Genomic DNA, 20,083 nt, shown 5'->3' on the forward strand with positions numbered 1-20,083 from the left:
GCGGCGGTGTGAGAGCGAGATTTTAACGGGAGCCCGCCAGCCAGTACGCTCCTTCCACGTGTCCTCGTCTTATCTCCGACCACCTTGCCGCGATTGGCTACTCCCCTTTGCGTCGACGGCTACGGGTGTCCCGGCGATGGAGCTCCTCGCGTCATCTCCGCCGCCGCTGTTCCCCTCCTCCCCCTGCCGGCGTTCAGGTCCGAGGGCGCTCTCGTCAGGAATCTCATACTTCCCATCCCATAAATCCCAATCTGATCGCAAACATCTTATCAGGTACTCTCCATAATTTCCACGCGGTAGCACCAGGAAAATCCTACAGCTCAGGGGAGACCAGCAGAAGGGCGATCTGCAGGTATACAATCTACTCCAATCTATGCTCTTCCTTGGTGCCATACTGCCATGAATCATGAATCTTGTTCGCAGAATCGTTTCTTTCCATTTCATTTGCCCCATGAATCATGAACACACTTGGTAACTGTTGCATTGAAGGGCTGCAGAGATCCATGGTTCTGAACAAGTAAAGGGAAGGGAACCACTAAGGCGCGGCACGGTCAGTCCGCGCCTCAAGGTGCCCGATCACATCCCCCGACCACCTTATGATGGTACCGATCAACTACCAGATGTTAATCCTGACCGGCAAATGCATGACAGTGAGAGCATTGTCCGTATGAGAGCCGCATGTAAGCTCGCTGCCCGGGTTCTTCAGTATGCAGGAACATTGGTGAAAGTAAGCATTTCACAAAGGCAGAATTCCTTCTCTTGGCAAACTTTGTGGCATTTCTGTGTTTACTTTCTTATCTTACATGCCCTTAGTTTTCTTTCATGTTTTGTCATGGATTACTGATATCAGCTAATAGCAAATTATGATATCTCTGTGTTCCATCAGCCCTCCATGACGACGGATGAAATCGATAGGGCAGTTCATCGCATGATCATCGACGCCGGTGCTTACCCGTCTCCCCTTGGATATGGTGGGTTCCCAAAGAGTGTCTGCACGTCAGTGAATGAGTGCATCTGCCATGGAATTCCTGATTCGCGCGAGCTGAGGGTCGAGCATCGCGATCCTTTCTTCTTCATTTCGTTGTCCATTTTCTAGCAGTCCCATTGTCCTGAAAAAACAATGCTTGCTGTTTTCTACTGATTTTGCAGGATGGGGACATCATCAACATTGATGTTACTGTCTACTTGAATGTACGTCCTACTATTTTTGTATGAGTAATATGGCTATCCGCATTTTTTGAGGTGTACTGTGACGTATTGCTCCAGGGATACCATGCCACCATGGTGACACCTCAAGAACATATTTCTGTGGAGAGGTCGATGAACCTACTAAGCAGCTTGTGAAGGTCTGACTTGCTGATTCTTTTGGATACCTCCAACCACAAGTTTCAAATAGTGACTGAACAACTTGTCTGATGTAATAGGTCACTGAGGAGTGTATGCTGAGGGGCATATCAGCCTGCAAACATGGTGCTAGCTTCAAGACAATTGGAGAGAGAATAAGGTGTTGATCCCTCAGACCTTGGACAAAATCACGATAGTGTGAATTTCCTAATGCTTTCGGTAATTTCCATATAAATCAGTTGCTTTTTGTTTTACTTTCAGTTACAGATATACCGTTATGTGCGCGCACATTGTTTTTCTTTTTTTGAGGAACCGCGCACATCGTTTTTCATATCTCAGGGTCTCGATGTTTTTAAAGAGAGCAAACTTATCAGCATGTATGTTTTTCAGTAGAAAAGATTATCTTATCCAATGGTGTCGCGAGAAATTCCATTTCTTAAGCGTGTGCATCTTCAGAAAGTGTCTAGATTCACTGTTTATCAGACAATGGTAGCATTGCTTTTTTCAGACTGTGCTACTACTGTAAGTCGAATATAAGCAACTGAGTCATCAGTGCCCTGTAATTGTCTTGTTGGTGATTATTTTGGCTTTCAGTGAGCATGTCAACAAGTACGGCTACAGCGTGGATCCCTTTGTGGGGCATGGAGTTGGGACGATCTTCCATTCAGAACCCATCATATGGCACACTTGTAAGTAACCTGAACTGTTTTCACTGACGGTGATCATGGACTAGATAAAGACATCGGTAGGGAGAAACAAGAAATCTTCAGTGATGCTCTAATCCTCACAAACTGCAACCAAACACGCGTTTTCTAAACAGATGATTACGAGCCAGGATTCATGGTTGCAGGCCAGACATTCACAATCGGTACGCTGCCATGCTCGACACTTTGTCCTGTCTCTTGGTCTTCTTTGAAGATAATAGCGTAGCTGACTGGCGGTTTGGTTTGTGATTGTTCATCTTGCAGAGCCTACACTGTCCATGGGGAGCACGCAGTGTGAAGTGTGGGGCGACGGCTGGACCGCCATCACGGTGGACGGCAGCCTCAACGCGCAATTCGAGCATACGGTGCTGGTCACGGTTGACGGCGCAGAGGTTCTCACCAAGTGTTAAAAGGATATTTGAATGGCGCATATACGTCACTTGACGAGAAAGCATAGCAAGATTGAATTTGCAAAGCTCTCTGAAGCCCAACACGCCTTCTTTCGTTGGCCTAAACATCTTATCCCAGCTTATCCAATGTATTTTCCTCTCCTCACCCTTCTGAGCCCACAAGAACCTACGTACCAATCCTCGGGGTAATATGGTTACAAACATCCTTCATTAGTTCAAAGCAAGAAATGTCAGAGTGCAAGCCTTGATCAAGGTATCCTTGCCGCTTTTGGATGAAAGCTTTCATTTTGTCCTTGAATCCTTTGCCGCATTCTATCTTTGCAAATACATGAACGTGCCTAAATACATGTTGCAAGCTTCAGCATCAATTTGCGTTACTACAAGCACCCGGTTGCGATCCCATTGTGGTGTACGCGGTCTGCCATTTCATATAAGTGTAGTACTCCCTCCGATCCATATTGATTGCCACTAAAATAAATGTATCTACAATTAAAATGTGTCTAGATACATCTATATTAGTGTCAAGTAATATGAATCAGAGGAATTACATTTTCACGGGTGAGTTGTACTCTCTTCAGAAACTTTTAAGAGCATCCATGGTTAATACTTGAGCCGGCTGACAAACTTGGATGCCTTGCCTTGCAATATTCCATCTTTCTCAACTTTACTCAACAAACAAGAGAATCCCTCGGCACATAACAAGAACAAGTAAAGGTGTCAAATTGTCAATGGATCACCTTGATGTATCCCTTATGAGGTGCGGCAGCCGTGGTCTATGTGTGGTGTGCCCTATGCAGTTTGTGTTGCAGGCGGCTGAGTCGTGCGGCGTTGCGGCTTGCGCCCGAGCGGAGGTATGCTAGGACAACATTCCCGGAAGGTGGTGTTGGCGGTATGCTAGGCGTAGCGTAGTGGGTGGATGTCAGGGAGGCGGCCGCATAAGCTTGTCATTGTTGAGAGCGTCAACCTTGTGTCGTATGGATGATGAGGCTGCCCTTGACGCTGGTTGTTACCGTCATTTTGGCGCACCCCCTTAGAAGGTTGACTTCTTCATCTACCTCGGAGTGGCCCGTGGCTACTCCTCCCGTAGCGGTTACGATGTCTTCTCTCTGACAATGGTGGGAGGCCATCTTGACTTTGTGAAGTGTTGTTTCTTGAGTCTTGAGTGGGTTTGGCCTTGTGGCAAGAGTGGGCATTGTCCTATGGTGTTGTTGCATGGATTCACTCAGTTTTCCGCTAATTAATCTAGGCACATTATTTTTAATTAATGGATAAGGCAAAGCTTTTGCCTTCATTTTAAAAAAATGAACATGATCCATTCACGCACACAATATGTTACCATTGATATGCATTTCATGATATTGGGCCATGTTCCTCCACATTAAGGTGTGCTGGCAGCCAACATCAGCCCAAAAAATTCAACGCGTATCAATCGTTGATCGACGTTCGCATCTAACGGTCTAACTGCCCCCTTTAGAGGCAGAAAGGAGAAAACCCTTACCACCCTTGGTGAATGTGTGTGTGAGCAAGAATGCCCCCTTTAGAGGCAGAAAGGAGAAAACCCTTACCACCCTTGGTGAATGTGTGTGTGAGCAAGAAAGAGCAAGACATAATGTGGCTGTTGCTGCGAGATGGTGAGGGAACACACCAGAACACCCACAACAAGTGAGAAGAGAGGAAGAAGAAGAATGTGAGGTGATTACTGTCTAGATTTTCGAGATCTGATCGGTCTATCTTCAAACTTGTGTTTGGAGGCTTAAACATGGTTGGATTGGTTCCAAGCTTGAGGAGCTTGTTGAGTACTTCAATGTAATTAGCTTGTTTGAGATTTGGGTCACTAGAGAATCGGTTTGAGAGCGGTTTGGTCAGTTTGAACTGCTGCAGTTTCAGCAAAGAGCAATTTTGGGAGACAAATTGTTTAGGCAGACAAACATACCATTGAGCTAATTTTTTGTAAGTATGTTAGAAACTCATGTGTTTGCTTCTCTACCAAAATTGGGGAGAGGTTTTCCCCTGATAACTACCTGATGGGGAATAACTTCTACCATCACCCCCCTAGGGCTTCATTTGGCACAGAGGTTTTGAGGGGGTTGGAGCATATATTGCCCTCGCGTTTTGGTCGCTAACTCACACACGCTTCTCGATAGCTCAGTCGTTTTTTTGCGGTTTCTAGGAAATTAGGATCAAAGATTGTTTGAGAGGATTGGATGAAGGAGGTGTTTTCACTCAAAACACTAGAAATGATACTTAGAATACACCCTAATCCCCGCATGGTGAACAAGGCCTAATAGGAGAAATAACCACCAGAGATCGAGGAATAGGCCCAAGAGCACACGAATGCAACCAAACACGGCGATCATGCTTGTGCTTTTTTCCCCAGGGGTTAATGCTGCAATTTTTTTTTGAGGATTTGGGATTCATGCTGCATGCTTCTGCTCTAATGCAAGACAATGTGAGAACCAGATGAAAAAGAAAATCATTCCCAAGAATCTACAGCAACCCAACCAAGCTCCACTGGGCCAAGTGCTCAGAGAGCCCAAAAACAGCGCAAGCAACCAAACACAGCAAAAAAAAAACAGAGACCCCCCTAAAAAATGGAGCAGAGAAGAAAGGAAAGATGCCGCCAATTCCTCAAAATCCCTGAAAATGGAGCGGCGAAGGAAGGAAACCGCGCGCACCTTCCCGCTTTCCACCTCTCGAAACTTCCCCCAAAACCGCACGCGCCTGCCGCCATCGGAGCCTCGTCCCCAGACCGCACGCCAAGGCGAAGCCACGACCCACGGCATCAACACGACCGCCGTCTCCTCCACTGCTCCGCCGCCAGCCACGCCCACTGCCGCGCGCGGCGAGGACCTGCAGGCCACCGCCTCATCCGCCCCCATCGACTTGCCGGTGCGTTTCTCAGTTCCCGCCTTCGCGGCCGTCTCCTTTTCCTCTCTAGCGAGTCTGTTGTTTTGGACTTGTGGGTGCCGTGCGCCCGTACCTGTTCTCGCCTGGAAGGCCCGTCACCTGCTCGACGAAATGCCGCGACTGAATCGGCAGCGAGCGTGGTTCTTTTTTGGGTCCGATCTGTCGATATGCCTGTAGGGAATGGGCGGGCAATGGAAAGGAATCAGGAATAGAGGGCCATGCGCCGTTGTTTTGTTTTGGTGGACCTTTTGTGGTTAAGATGACGGTGGATTTGGGGAGAGAGATTGTTTCTCATCGGGTTTTTTTTTATATACTAGCACAATACCCGTGCGTTGCTACGGACATACCAAATTTTAAGCATATGTACTATTTAGCAAAACAATTATAAACTTGAAATCCAAACAACCCACCAACCTAAAGGACTTTCACCTCTCTCAAAAAAAAGGACTTTCACCTGGCCTTAACCTCCTAGTTCTCCAGAATTACACCAGCGCATGGCTCCAAAATAAACAAATTTCCCGTCAACAATGTTAGACGTTCTGCTGCTTGTTATTTTCCAAGATGGCGACCTTGCGTTTCTAGAGTTTTGTTCGTGCAATTTTCTCTTTTAATCTGCTCTCAATCCTACGTATAGGGAGGCGTGGATCCCTTTCCCATTGGCCTTGTTGTTTTAAAGTACACTCCAGCATGAAAGCACACAAGACACGGCTAATTCAGTCACGACGTAGTCCCAAAAAGTGACGACCAAAATGTGGAGCTGATCAGTGATCAAGAACATGAAAGCACACAATTTGAAGCTTATCTCCACGCTGATGTGCATGTGCACTGCAATCTCCGCTAGCTGTATAACATAGCACATCAGTAGCAACGAGCTCTACTCCAGCTTTGAAGTCGATTATCATGCATCCATGACTCGCATAGTCGCATGTCCGCCTCTCCAAGTGAGCCACGCTGGACCCTACCTGGAACAGCACGCATTGGCCTACTCCAGTGCAAAACTCGCACACCCAGATGAGCAGAAGGCACTGGACACATGCACCGGCATGGCGTGCACCAACAACTCCACCGCCGCAGGTGAGTTTATGCACCTCCTTCCCGTTGCTGGGAGTACATGTAAATCAGCGAGTTCCAGGACACCCTGTAACAATGATCCATTACGCCGATCGCCAGCCTTGCAGACACGACCTGTTACTCCATCTCGGTGGTGGCGATGGCGGTGACGCCGTAAACCTATGCAGCCGATCGCATCCCCTTGGCTCTCCGGTTTCTCACGGCGGCGGCGATAGAAGCAGCATACGTTCGCGATTCGCTGCTTTTATACGGCCACAGCAGGAGGGTGTGCTTTGCTCTGATCTCTTTTTTTCCTTCTCCTCTGCGGGTTGTTCATGTCTCTTCCTGTTTAGGGTAAAATGTATAGGAGGGAAACAATCCTCCACCGAAGTTGGTTTTCTTCCGTACGTGGTTTTCTTCTGCACGACGGGGTAGCGAGGACATGATCCGCGTCAACCTCGGCGCGTTCTGGGGCGGTGGCATGTCATGGTTGACACAATGATCTTTTTGTGATGCCGTGAACATGATGGAGATCTGCAGGTCATGCACGATAGTGCCGGAGTCATCAGGGTCGCCGAGGGAGAGCACGCTTTGCACGCCAGTTCCCTAGAAATAGTTCATCGATCGTTTCCGTCACGGGTCCCCATCAAGCCGTCCTTCTTGAGCACCCCGACCGAGGTCCGGTCGTCCAAGTCGAGCATGAGCACAGGCCTGGTTGGGCGTGATCTCCATGTACTTCGACCATCCCGTGATACAAAGTACGTAGATGAGGTATTTTCAAAAAAAAGTACGTAGATGAGGTGCTTGGCAAAGATATCTCCGACCAACCGTGCTGCTCGTAGTAGCTGTCGTAGTCAGCACGGATCGGAGGGGCCGATCAGGTTCGTGACCTTGATGGTGAAGAGCACGGCGTCGGAAGCGAGGTGCACGCAATTAGATGCGGATCGGACTTGAACCAGCGAGGCTCAAGCTCTGGCTCGCCGACTCGTCGCCGTCGTCGTTACAGGTCTGGAAAGTACGCTCAATTTCCTTCGCAGCTGGAGATGTGGATCGGACTCGAACCACTGCAGGCTCAAGATCGCTGACTCGTCGCCGTTACCGTCGCCGGTCCGGAACGTATGCTCAATTTCCTTCGTAAGATTGGATCGAGATTGCCTCCATATGGATTGATATTGCCTCCATATTTAAAGGAGAGGCCGACGTACTTGTGGCTACATCCGTCTGTTATTATGCGACTCATGGAAAGCCCGTCACCAGAAACAAAACGTAGACTGAAACGATTTTGACGATTGGTAATTTGCAGCATTATGTAATTTGGTGGGAGGGTAGATTTGTCCAGAAAAATGTTGGACCAAGGAAACAATCCTCCCTTTATTATTAGGTATAGATATGAGAAGGGACTGATATCGTGGCACTAGAGGAGGTAAGTTAAAGAGCAAAATATGCTCTTGGTCACTTAACATGTCCAAGTGCGTCATGTATGTCACCATCCTTTTTTATTTGCACATCTAGATCACTAGGCTAGATTAAGAGGGTAACAACTGACTGCAGATAACTAACCATGCTGCTTTGAGTGGGCGTGCCATCAAGTTTTGTTTTCCGGCATATACCTTTTGAGCATATATGTTGGGCGCTGTAGTGGTTTGGCTCAATCATGGATGGAACTTATCACAGTTCATGTTGCTTTGGGCGAGAAGAGCGTAAAGGAAAGATGCATGCCATGTACTTTTCCGGCATTTCAGTTGGTGTTCCCTTCACAGAATTTTTATACTACTCCCTCCGGTTCAAAATAATTGCCCAAAAATGGATGTATCTAGACATGTTTTTGTGTAGATACATCCACTTTTGGGCAATTATTTTGAACCGGAGGGAGTAGTATATTTTGAGAACTTGAGAAGAAAACACTTAACATGGACAAACAATGTAATGGTCTTAATAGGAAACAGAAAATTGGGTGTTGCGCCTTTTGACATTTACTAGCTCCACATTTGATACTAGTTGAGCCTAGCCTAAATATATTCAGAGTGCCACATGATCATTCATTGCTAATTAAGCATGATTTTATTGGGTCCAATCCTCAAGTAATGGTCCTTAAACTTGTATATATTCAGAGGCATACTTATACAAGTTTAAGGACCCAATGACATGCCAATCGAGTTTATAGACCTATGGCGCACTTCACTCTGATGTGTAGTTATACAACAATCCTCCAGATATTTTATGTTACTTTGTTTTTCTCTCACCTCGAGCTTGCCAAGTTTTGAAGTTAGTAACGATTCTTGCACACTTGCACATAATAGAACTTCCATTTCCTAATGATATTGTTGTAACAAATTGCGCTATCTTGTCATTCTTTTGCAGGATTGTGATGAAGAGAAAATATAGTATTCTTGCTTAGAGCTCAACAAGACCGTCAGCCTATTGCTCTTCCTCAGTTCATCATAATGGAATGCAACAAGGAAGAAGCTTCAAGAGCCAAGGATGTCGCTGAAAGAAGGCTGCAAGAAGCGGACTTTCCTGGTGCCAAAAAGATGGTTCTCAAGGCTCACCGGCTTTTTCCTGGCCTTGAAAATATTTCTCAAATGCTTGCCGTTTGTGAAGTTCATTGCTCTGCTTCTGTTAAGATCAATGGGGAGACAGACTGGTATGGAATTCTTCAAGTAGAACCAACTGCAGATGACATGGTGCTTAAGAAACAGTACCGTAAACTTGCTCTTTTACTTCATCCTGATAAGAACAAATTTGCTGGTGCTGAAGCTGCTTTTAAGTTAATTGGTGAAGCTCACATGACATTGACAGACCAAGTAAAGCGTCATTCCCATGACAATAAAAGGAAACCAGTTTTTGCAACTTCCATCCCTGTGCCAAAGAAGCGGGGACGAGCATCAAAGAAAACTGATCCTGCTCATAAGAGGGACAACAAGGAGAACTCTTGTGTTCCAGATATCAAGAAGACTCCACAGCAACAGGCTGGAAAGTCAGCTGAATTTCCTAGTTTCTGGACAATTTGCCTGACTTGTGGGAAAAAATACCAGTATCCATGTAGTTTTCTTATGAAATTTGTCCTCTGTCAGATCTGTTCAAGGAGATTTCTTGCCTTTGATTTGTCCAAGAAATCTGTTCCTGCCCAAGTAGACGCAGAATATCCATCGAGTGGATTTGGGACGCAACCACAAAAGTTCCCTCCTAGTCAGCAAGCTGATGCCAGTAACCAGCAACATAATCCTCACCAGCAAAATCAGAGTTTTCCTGGTTGGCAAAATCCTATTACCGGCCATCCAACTCATCCCACTCACCAGCAATCCAAGAATGTTCCTAATCACCAAACTCCTACTGCTGACCAACAACGGCAGTCTCATAGATTTCCACCTAGTACAGGATCAGAGAATGTTATCAGCTCCGAGGCTTCAGGCGATCCTAACAAAAAAGGAGCCACATATAGTAATCTCCCAGCTAAGGCTGGGATATGCAATAGCACGAAGGTACCAAGAGCATCATTCAAAGAAGAAAATGGTGCAGGTAGAGCTGAATCGCTGTTTGTGTATTCTGATAAACTTTCACCTATAAACATGCAGAAAAAAGGAATACAGTCTCAGCATGTTCCTGGTCAGCAAACTCCTATTGTGAATCAGCAAGATCAGTCACAGAAACCCACTTTTAATGCAGGGTTGGATAATACTGTGAGTTCCCAGGGTGCAGGTAATCCTAACAGCAAGGGGACAGCAGACAATAATGTCAGAGCTAATGCCAGGTCATGCAATAGCATGAAGTCACCAAGAGCAGCACCTAATGAGGAAAATGATTCAATCAGAACTGAGTCACCACTTGCGAGTTCTGATAAAGTTTCACCTGCAAACATGGGAAAAAGGGCAAGGGAGGTAGCTACAGAATCCAGATATCCAGTCTCAATGCATGGAAAAAAGGACCAGTCTATGGAATGTGTCCGTAATGTGGCCGGTGCAGTCAAAACAGGGCAGAATCCTAAGAGATCAAGCCAACAGGAAAATATCAGTAATGAGGATGGAAGTGGTGGTTGCAGAGAAGGCATTGATAATCTTCATGATTCTCCTGTGGCGAAGAGGATCAGGAAAGGGTACTCTTCATGTAATGCTGACAGAACTGGTGGGTCGATAAATGAAGACGGCAACGTTCACAACACACAAAGACGTAGTATTCCAGTTACAAAGAAGACTCCAAATAAAAGTGGGGAGGTGGTCAATGGCTTGTATGATAATGAGAAACAAGGAGCAAGTAAGAAAGAGGAAATGCCTAACTCTGAAAGGAATGGCAGTGTCAGATCTGTGGGCGATGCCAATGGTGGTGTCTCATATCCAGATCCAGAGTTTTATGACTTTGAGGAAAATAGGCGTGCAGATCAATTCAAAGCTGATCAAATATGGGCAGTTTATGATGACAATGATTCCATGCCAAGGTACTATGCTCGAATTAAGCAGGTTTACTCTCCAAACTTCATGCTGTCATTCAGCTGGTTAGAGTTTGACCCTGTGAATGATGCTGAGAAGGCATGGTCTTCTAAGGAGCTGCCTGTTGCTTGTGGTAGTTTCAGAATTGGGAAAACGACCTTTACAGAAGATAGAAACATGTTTTCCCATGTAGTTGCTTGGACAAAGGGAAGGAAGAGAAATAGCTATGAGATTCATCCTGTGAAAGGCGATGTATGGGCCCTCCTTAAGGGATGCGAGTTTAACTGGAGTTCAGATTCTAGTGATCATAAGCACTGCAGTTATGACATTGTAGAAATAAAATCAGACTTCACTGTGGGTACTGGCATATATGTCACTCCATTAATGAAGGTTAAGGGTTTTGTCAGCCTTTTTGTGCGACCGGACAAGGAAGAACCATATTTGATTCCTGGTGGTGACAAACTAAGGTTTTCACACAACATTCCTTTTCATAGGTTGTCAGGAGCTGATAGGCAGCATATCCCTAATGGTGCCCTTGAGCTGGATCCTGCATCTCTGCCTTCTAACTTGGAAGAAGCATCTTCGCCTGTAGACCTTGGCAGGAACGTTTTTAGCACTCAGAAAGGTAATATTGGAGGCAATGTTTCGTCTACTGGAAACTCTCTGAAGTGTGAAATGCCAGTTGGTAAGACCAAACAGGGTCTGGATAGTGCTGCTACACAAGGATGACGTTAATAGTGGATTTTGGTTATCAAAATGTAGGTATGACTTTTCATTTGTATCATAAACTTAGTTTGATACTTTGATTATATTTACTGATCTTTACCTCTTACTAACTGTGGCTTCTTGTTTTTGCAGTACACTGTTGACAAAGCTGCAGCACTGAGATGCTTGTTTTTGTTGTTGGTTGTACCTAGTGTCAAGTAGGCGAGTTAGGTACTTAGCTAGTTAGGTTATTAGGTTGCTATGCTATATTGCTGCTTGATGCCAAGTAATCTGAAGGTTTCTTTATGCTTTGTCTTACCTTAGAACTATGTTCTGCATCGTTGAGTTACGCTCAGAAAGTGGGCTTGTTTTACAGTACTCCTTCTGCATGCAATTCTGTAACTGAAATATGCTTGAAAAGAAACAGGAGACAGTGGCATTTATTTCAACATATGGTTACACTCAGAAAGTTAGCCGTGTTCCATCCAGTTGTTTTTTCTTGAGAAAATGCAAAAGCTGTGTTCTGTCCAACCGTTGATAAAGAAAGGTATATGTTCTTAACTGTAATGTTTACGAATGCCTCTTCAAAAAATTCCTTTATGCTTTCAGTTATACTGCTTCAAGGATTACTGTGAACTTTCTAGAGCAGGATTTCGAAAAGAAATCCAGAGCAGGGCTAACAAGTAGAGCTTATATGCTCGTCGAGTAAAACTCTTTAAAGATGATGAGGTATGTTTTGCTTTCTTGAGATTATAAGCCAATTGTATAGTCATCCAGTGTATGTAAATTTTGTAGTGCCACTGCAAATCCTAAATTATTTTATATGCCATTGCAGCTATTGCTTACCTCCAGTGGTGTTATTTTAAAATGCCACTGCAAACACTTTTTTTTTATTTTTGTGTGCCACCTCCAGTGGTGTTACATTTCCTTGTGAAACGACTATGGTACTCCAACTCAATTGCAGCATGGCAGCCATATATTTCAAGGTTTAGGAGTGGCATGTACAAAAACATCCTTCAAGTTTAGATACGAACCAGAAAGGTAGAAAAGTTCTGTGGTACTACCTCCGTTCTAAAATAAATGTTGCAACTTTTTCTAGTTTATCTAGAAAAAGTTGTGACACTTATTTTAAAATGGAGGGAGTATTTGTATACTTTTCTGTTAACTTTTTGAGCTGAAAAATGTAGGGGAGGCCCCGACAGTAAATTTTATTAAAAAAAGAACAATATGTACAAGATAGAGGGAAGGAATGTACAAAAGGGCTTAGCCCAGGGCATAGCCCAAAGGAACTACAAAGCGTCTAGCCAGGCTAAAAGGGGGGATTTGAGATCATCCTTCATTCTGTAAGAAAGGAGGAAGAGGTCCCTTTTGAAAGAAAAGGTCCAAGCTCTACGAGAAGGTGCTTCATTATCAAAGATAAGACCACAAATATTCCAGCAAGTTGTGGCAAAAACTTCAAAGAAGAAAGGTTTTCCAAAGTTGCATCTAGCTGCTGTAATCATCTGGGGGAATTCAAGGCTGTCATTGATCATGATGTTAATTTTTTCCCAACATTGCCTATTGAAAGTACAGCTCCAGAAAAATGGTCCATGGTTTCCAACAATCTGTTCTCACAAATTTGACATATACCATTGTCTTCGAAAGTGTAGCTTTTCCTTATGCGCATATCCTTCGTGTTTAGTCGGTCATTGGCAAGGAGCCAGACGAAAGATTTTATCTTTGGTGTGCATTTAGATTTCCAGATCCAAGGAGAGAAAATTGGATCTTGAATGTGCTCAAAGTTCAATTTGTAAAACTTGCTGGCAGAGAAATGATTGCCCTAGCTATAAGACCAAATGTCATTACCGTCCGCATTCCGAGCAGACCTTGTTTGTTCGATGAGGTGGTTAAATTCATGGAATTCCTCAAAAGCTTGGTTTGATAAAGGAAGGTGGAACGCGTCAATGGGGTCACTCAGATTCATGGAATTCCTCAAAAACTTTTCTATTAACTGATTCTACATAATTTTGTTGTTTGATACCCACTTCGTTCCATATTAGTTGTCGCAGATTTGGATGTATCTACATACATGTGTAGATACATCCAAATCTGTGACAACTAATATGGAACGGAGGAAGTACTAAGCTATTTTTTAATTGATCTGAGTGTACATCAAAGTCTTTTTTTCAAGCAAGTTGGGTAGTTTAGATATGAAACCCAACAAAAACCAAAATGAGGAGAGAGAAAAGTAAACAAGGAATGAGTAAACAAAGATTCTAGCACATGGATTGTTGATTTCCATGTAGTCCTATCAAGTGCCAAATCTCTATGTAGATTCTAATCCCTCAATTCTCTTTTTACCGTTTTTGCCCATGTCAACTTTGGTTGTCCTTTGCCCTTCCTAGTATTTCCATACTCTTTAGAATACCACTATTAACTGGTCGACATGCCCAAACCACCTTAGTCGATGTTGGACTAGCTTCTCGTCGATTGGTGTGACCCCTATCCTATCATGTATTACATTGTTCCTAATTTAGTCATTTCTTGTATGGCAACACATCCATTGCAACGTGTGCATCTCTGCAGCACTCATTTGTTGGATGTGATGTCTTTTAGTGGGTCAACATTCTAGTCCATATAGCATTGCTGGTCTGATTGTCATCCTATAAAATTAACTTTTAGCTTTTTGTAGGAACTTGTCGTATAGGAAGCTAGATGCTTGCCACCACTTAATCCACCATGCCTTGATCCTGTGGCAAACATCCTCGTTGATATCAGCATTGATCCCAAGTATCGGAAGGTTTTCCTCTTAGACACTATTTGACCTTCTGAACTAACCTCTTTGTCTTCGCACCCAACGCTACTAAAGTCGTATCTCATGTACTCAGTCTTAGTCCTACTAACTCTAAACCCCTTGGATTCCAACAGTTCTAACTTCCTATTTACACTGACCATGGTTTCATCTACTAGCACCAAAATCATCAGCAAAGAGCATACACCAAGGAATATCTCCTTTTATATCTTTTGCCACCTCATCCATCACTTTGTATTCTTCATTTCTTCTTGGCCTCAGTGTACTTCACCATTTTAGGTGTGCTTCTATCATGGGGCCAACTCTTGTAGCACTCCTTCACCTTGATAAACCTTTGGACATCCTCATTCCACCACCACGTGTCCTTAGCTTCATGCTTCTTACCCCTTTGTCACCCCTAGCTATCTTCTGAATGCAAGTTTCCATCTTCACCCACATGCTATCCGCACCTCCTCCTTCCCATGATCCTGCTGTGATCATCCTCTTCCTAAAGGTCGGTTGCGCTTCCCTTTTGAGCTTCCACCACTTCCGTTCTTGCAATTTTGGCGCCTTTGAGCTTCCACCACCATTATGGTCTCTGTGATCCAAAATAAATGTCTCATGAGTATGAGTTTACAGTGAACTTGTACTTGGGTTAAAAAGGGATGGCCTACTTTTCCTTGGTCAGTAAAAATCTATTTCCCACGTCCAGTTTCATCTAATCAACTTTCATTTTCACATGAACCCAGGATGATGTGTGTGGAAACTGGGTGCTTAATTATAAATCTGTTTGCTTGCATGAATAATAGATCTTTTCAGTGTTCTCATTATCCATTTGGTCTTTCTTTACCTATTGGTTGTTGCAGTTTTTCAAGAGTCTTCCCTTGTCACGGAGCTGTTGCTTCACTTAATGAACATATTGGATTTTGAAAAGAAAAAGAAACTAGAAGAGGAAATTTTCGCTCAGAACTTCCACTTTATGTAAAATTAGCCTTGGAATGTTTGCAAGCCCATCTTGAAATGTATGCCATCAAGAACTTATGTTTGTATTGTGCAACTGGATATGTCTTTATATCTTCCCTGTCATTACACAAGTTATATTTGGTGTTCTTCTCAACCGTTGAGTATCCAAGTGTTATTTTATTTGTTTTCCATGAGTTCTGATGTTGCTAGGCTAGGTCCTAATTGAATATGTTGTATATTTTTTTGTACTAACTTTGAGGTATTATGAAGTTGGATAATAGCTATTTCATCTTCTTGATTGATAGGTCAGTCTCATAGTGCCTATGCTTAGTTATTGTATGCTCATTGTAGGTTTATTGTCGATTGATTTCACGAGAAGTATTTACAGGTTTGGACTTTGGATAGACAGCACTAGCACATGGCGGGTACGCAGATCTGCTTCCGCCATTTTTTACATTAGCATCGGGTTAATTATCTTCTGCTATCTCCTGTCTTCTCTGTTCTTATCCTTTTCCAGTAGCGAGAGTTTCAAGCTTTTTTTTTTTCTCGAACACACGCCAAAGTGTGCATCTTTGTATATTAGAAGAAACGGCAAAGAAAGCAGGCAGTACAACAGCGTAGCCAAGCTAAAAACAAACAAAAAAAGAAAAGAAAGAAAGGAAAATTAAAGCAAACAAATAACAACCGAAAAAAAAGAAAGAGAGACTACAAGGCTAACATTTGTTAGCCTGGCATGCTCTAGTTTAACATACTATCTAGGGGCCTGGACCTGGAGTTTCAAGCTTTCGTATTTATGTACCTAATTATCTAATTTGCAGATCCACTTATCTCAGGTTTAATGCACCGCATCAAACATGATGGATTTCAGTTACTCCCTCCGACCCGAATTACTGTTCGGGCGAGTGTTATAAGTTGTTTTTACAATAACCCCCTTGCGAATTCAAAATAATTTTCAATCAGGTCCAAATTTAGAGTCGTCTTCCTCAAGGAGGAGGCCGACGGCGCAGCGCTGCCGTCCGCAGCTCCCCGGCGAGAGGGAGTTCGGGGCGGATCCGCTCGGTGTCGGGAGGCTCCCGCGGAGGGCCCGCCGGCCGGTCGCTTCTCCTTTCCCTGCGAAGGCCTCGTGGGCGACCTCACCGAGCTCCTCTTCCTCGACACCAACTGCGCCGTCGAGGTCGTCCGGCGGCCGTCGAGGTTTGGCCTCCTCTTCCTGGAGACCCACTCCGCCGCCTTCGTCCGCGCTCGCGGCCGTCCCGTCCGTGCCCCTCGCGTCGTGGTCCGGGACGTTGCCCTGCTCCGCCGTGGACGGGGGACGCGCAGGAGCAGCTTGCAACGGCTGCTGCCGCCGGTCGATCGTGCTGCTGCTGCTACATTCTGCAACCAACCCGCCGGGGACGGGGGCCCTGCCGGTGAGAACCTTGTCTCTGCAAAAATGACACCACCTGTTTTTCTGTCAGAGCTGCAAAATTACTAGCGCTAGGCATTAACAGATCCAAGATGCAACATGGACATGGTACGCATACCAGCGTTGGGCATTAACAGATGCAAGATGGCTTCCCGTAGGTGGGATCTATTTTTCAATGTTGTAAAAATATATGGAGCTTGTAATGCTGACCTTTTTACCATGTCCTGGGAGGAAATTGCTGTATCTATCGTACCCCATGTTGTCTCAGACTTTCAGTACCACTTGATCTTTCAGCTCCATGTGCCAGACAAGGCTCTATCAAATGAAACACCAGGACCAGCATAATATTGGCGGTTATTAGAGTTCCATATGTTTTAGACCAGCAGTAAAAATGTTGGAAGTAAAGAGCACATGCACAAACAAGGAGTAGTGGTATTACCTGGTTCTTGACAGCCTTGGCCATCTTGCGGAACTCCTGGTTCTTCAGGAAGAACCCTGTGAGCGTGGACAGGCTCTGTCTGCTCAAGGGCGAGCTGACAGGTTGGGTCATGGGGTCCTGGCTGCTATCATCCTTGCCACTCTTCCTGTAGCAGAACCTGTGGCCTCTGCAAAAGGTTATGCAGTCTCAGAACAGGCGACGCAGATGTCCTGAAGAAATGACAGAGTACTTACCATTACCAAAGCCATCCTTGTTCTTTTTGACAAATTTCAACATAAACTCATCCGTCGGAAGGTTCTCATCGCTGAAGTAGTACTCCACCTGCAAATTCGAAACAGTTCACTTTCAGATAATCGCACCATTCAGAATATGGTTTGTGTATTGCGCGAATGCAGGATTAGAAGATGCTTTTGGACACTGACTACAGAGATTGCATTTGTATCTACATATGACACCATGAAGGTGCTAACTAAGGAGAACACAGGAGACTCAGCATTCTTACGAGAAACAAAAATCAGACGGTGACCGGTGTACCTGCTTGACGATCTTGTCGCGGAGCTCATCGGTAAGCACCACACTGGATCTATAGGTACAGAAGGGTTTAAACAGCACAGGCAGCTACGGACCAGAGAACTTATAGGAGTGGACATTGTAGAGGTTGTTGGGCTCCTTGCTGAACTGCACCTTGATGTTGCTGTTGCCGAACTGCTTGATCAGGAAGCAGTTGTTCTTCTTGACAAGCTCCCAGACCAGAGAACCCGGAACGGTAGTCATTTCCTTTCGCCCAAATCACCAAGATAAAAACAAAAAAGTTAGGAACTGGGTAGTAAGTAGCGCAAGGTGAGAAACATACATGAGTAAGGCAACATTTCACAACTTGCAGTGGAAATTGTGTTTGCTTTTACAGTACTGGCATAAATGTGTCAAATTCTGGCATATGCCAAGAGCTAGTTGTTTTACAGTACTGGTGACTTGAACCATTGCTAATATTAGCTACACAATATGCTTTACTTCTCAAAGATACTCAACCTAATTTAAAACTAACAATCTAAATGACTGAACTGAACTGAACTGAATCAAAGGAATATTTGCATAGAGGCATCACATGAACAATCAAGACTTACCCTAACAAGTAAATGCACAAATAAAAATTGAACTCCTATGCACAAATAAATGTGTTATCTCTAACTTCTAGCTACATAAACTTTATGGTTGTAATGACTCTGTTCTATCTTTTCTGCAGCTCGCCCAGTCCACAATAGGAGAAAATGGTCCTCCTCTTTGATATCAATTTAACTCCTCCACAAGAGCAGGATGATGCAGGGAGGGATCTGGATCTCGACTTCAGTCCGCATACTCCAGAACATGCTGCTCAGCTAGGACATGTTCCAGAAGAAGAACACCAAGAACAAGAACATGATGCGGAGCCAGAACAGATTCTAGAGGAAGAACAAGAACATGGTGTGCAGAGGCACCATAAAGATATACCGGAGAGTTATAAATTTGCTGCATATATTGCACTCAAAGCTCTAGGCAATGATAGACCCGTGGTGAAGGCCGATAAAGAAATTGTCGCTCAACTTTTGGGAATAAGTCTTAGATCTGTTGAGAAGACATGGAAGAAGGCCATAGATCAAGAGGACAGAAATGAAGTGCTTGATTTCTCAAACAAGCGCAAGGGAAGGTGTGGAAGAAAGAGGAGAGAGCTTAATCTCGACGAAAGGGTGCCTAAAGTTCCACTAAACAAAAGGGGTACATTGAGAGCGCTAGCAAGGTCCCTTGATGTCCCTTTCTCGACACTTCAAAGACGGTTGGCATGGGGCGATTTAAGGCGCCATACTAATAGTCTGAAGCCATATCTATCTTTGGAAAATAGACTCAGAAGACTTCTATATTGCATCTCAATGATAGATGAACCATCAATAACAGATGCAAAGCTTATCTTCAAAATGATGGGGAACATAATGCATATGGACGAAAAATGGTTTGATATGACAAAGCGTAATCGAACATATTACCTAACTCCAGAAGAACCGGATCCAGTTCGCACTATCCATAACCATAACAACATTGGTAAGGTGATGTTCCTAACTCTGGTTGCAAGACCAAGATTTGATGCACAAGGTAATATGACATTTGACGGAAAGGTCGGAATTTGGGCTTTTGTCGTAGAGGATGTGGCCAAGTACAACTCAAAGTATCAGACAAAAGACGATTTGATGCTAAAGAATCTCAATGTTACTAGAGACGTGATGCGGGAATACCTCTGTGAGAAGGTAATTCCAGCAATTGTTGAAGTATGGCCCGATGATGGAGACGTGGGAACCATATGGATACAACAGGACAATGCAAGAACACATGTTCCGCCTGATGATCCTATTTTTCAAGCCGCCGTAAAAGCTTCAGGATTGGATATTAGGTTGACTTTTCAACCTCCTAACTCCCCAGATGTGAATGTTCTGGATCTCTGCTTCTTCAGTTCAATCCAATCCTTGGCATTTGAGAGTGCACCCAACAGTCTCACTAATTTGTGTATTGCCTGACACACTAGAGGTTGATAGCGAACTATATGAAGAAACCTTAAAGTTGATAGAGGAATATGAGAATCAACTAAAGGAGGAAGAGGAGACAAAGATCAAGGTTGCACAAGCAAAGAAAACATCAAAGAGAAAAGGAAGATTCCAATTAATTGTGGACGATGACACTATTATCGCAGCAAAAGAATATAGCACATGGTTGAAGGACCCATCAAGCATTATCCGTCCATCGCGTCGAGTCAAGACTGTATGTCAATGTCCTATTGCTTGTAATTATCTGTATTAAGATAGGTCTAAACTGGTGCTCTTACTCACAGAATTTTATGTCTACTATTTACAGAAACTTGACCTCATCCGGGAAACACAAATAGGCGAATTTGAAGCTGCAATACAACCAAGAATAGAAGAAGAGAAGCCTAAGCAGG

General features: G+C 44.2%; 4 protein-coding genes across 7 annotated transcripts; 3 read left to right on the top strand and 1 right to left on the bottom strand.

Annotated features, from left to right (window-relative positions):
- The first annotated feature begins 64 nt into the window (after positions 1-64).
- On the top strand, positions 65-2,756 carry LOC127314529 (methionine aminopeptidase 1B, chloroplastic). Its single transcript, XM_051345014.1, has 10 exons — positions 65-197; positions 274-352; positions 490-727; positions 887-1,048; positions 1,150-1,192; positions 1,276-1,346; positions 1,425-1,504; positions 1,939-2,033; positions 2,165-2,212; positions 2,313-2,756. The coding sequence occupies exons 1-10, from the start codon at positions 137-139 to the stop codon at positions 2,456-2,458; spliced, it is 1,023 nt and encodes a 340-aa protein (XP_051200974.1). The 5' UTR covers positions 65-136; the 3' UTR covers positions 2,459-2,756.
- Positions 2,757-5,065: 2,309 nt separating this feature from the next.
- On the top strand, positions 5,066-11,993 carry LOC127314526 (uncharacterized). 3 transcript variants are annotated; one of them, XM_051345012.1, is made up of 4 exons: positions 5,066-5,347; positions 8,777-9,897; positions 9,991-11,601; positions 11,698-11,993. In XM_051345012.1, exons 2-3 carry the CDS (start codon positions 8,860-8,862, stop codon positions 11,566-11,568), a joined length of 2,616 nt encoding a protein of 871 aa, XP_051200972.1. In that variant the 5' UTR covers positions 5,066-5,347; positions 8,777-8,859; the 3' UTR covers positions 11,569-11,601; positions 11,698-11,993. The 3 variants fall into 3 exon arrangements, with proteins under 3 accessions (XP_051200972.1, XP_051200970.1, XP_051200971.1); XM_051345010.1 differs by having other exon boundaries at positions 8,777-11,601; XM_051345011.1 differs by having other exon boundaries at positions 8,777-11,597.
- Positions 11,994-16,158: 4,165 nt separating this feature from the next.
- Positions 16,159-19,686, bottom strand: LOC139833110 (uncharacterized). 2 transcript variants are annotated; one of them, XM_071823283.1, is made up of 5 exons: positions 17,656-19,686; positions 17,355-17,442; positions 17,122-17,287; positions 16,893-16,997; positions 16,159-16,701 (listed from the first exon to the last, which is right to left on the bottom strand). In XM_071823283.1, the coding sequence occupies exons 4-5, from the start codon at positions 16,901-16,903 to the stop codon at positions 16,230-16,232; spliced, it is 483 nt and encodes a 160-aa protein (XP_071679384.1). In that variant the 5' UTR covers positions 16,904-16,997; positions 17,122-17,287; positions 17,355-17,442; positions 17,656-19,686; the 3' UTR covers positions 16,159-16,229. The 2 variants fall into 2 exon arrangements, with proteins under 2 accessions (XP_071679384.1, XP_071679383.1); XM_071823282.1 differs by having other exon boundaries at positions 16,159-16,719.
- LOC127315659 (uncharacterized) lies at positions 18,390-19,664 on the top strand. The gene has a single exon (XM_051346129.1). The coding sequence runs from the start codon at positions 18,390-18,392 to the stop codon at positions 19,662-19,664; it is 1,275 nt and encodes a 424-aa protein (XP_051202089.1).
- Positions 19,687-20,083: the final 397 nt, after the last annotated feature.

This window comes from Lolium perenne, chromosome 7 (assembly GCF_019359855.2).
Source record: "Lolium perenne isolate Kyuss_39 chromosome 7, Kyuss_2.0, whole genome shotgun sequence".
NCBI classification, from domain to species: domain Eukaryota; kingdom Viridiplantae; phylum Streptophyta; class Magnoliopsida; order Poales; family Poaceae; genus Lolium; species Lolium perenne.

What these genes read in the sequence shown, in the direction of transcription:
- LOC127314529 (XM_051345014.1), top strand. Translation starts at nt 137, where the DNA reads ATGGAGCTCCTCGCGTCATCTCCGCCGCCGCTGTTCCCCTCCTCCCCC. An exon ending in AGCAGAAGGGCGATCTGCAG is followed by an intron (nt 353 to 489) that starts GTATACAATCTA and finishes GTTGCATTGAAG; the next exon opens with GGCTGCAGAGATCCATGGTT. An exon ending in ACAATTGGAGAGAGAATAAG is followed by an intron (nt 1,505 to 1,938) that starts GTGTTGATCCCT and finishes TTTGGCTTTCAG; the next exon opens with TGAGCATGTCAACAAGTACG.
- LOC127314526 (XM_051345010.1), top strand. Translation starts at nt 8,860, where the DNA reads ATGGAATGCAACAAGGAAGAAGCTTCAAGAGCCAAGGATGTCGCTGAA.
- LOC127315659 (XM_051346129.1), top strand. Translation starts at nt 18,390, where the DNA reads ATGGTCCTCCTCTTTGATATCAATTTAACTCCTCCACAAGAGCAGGAT.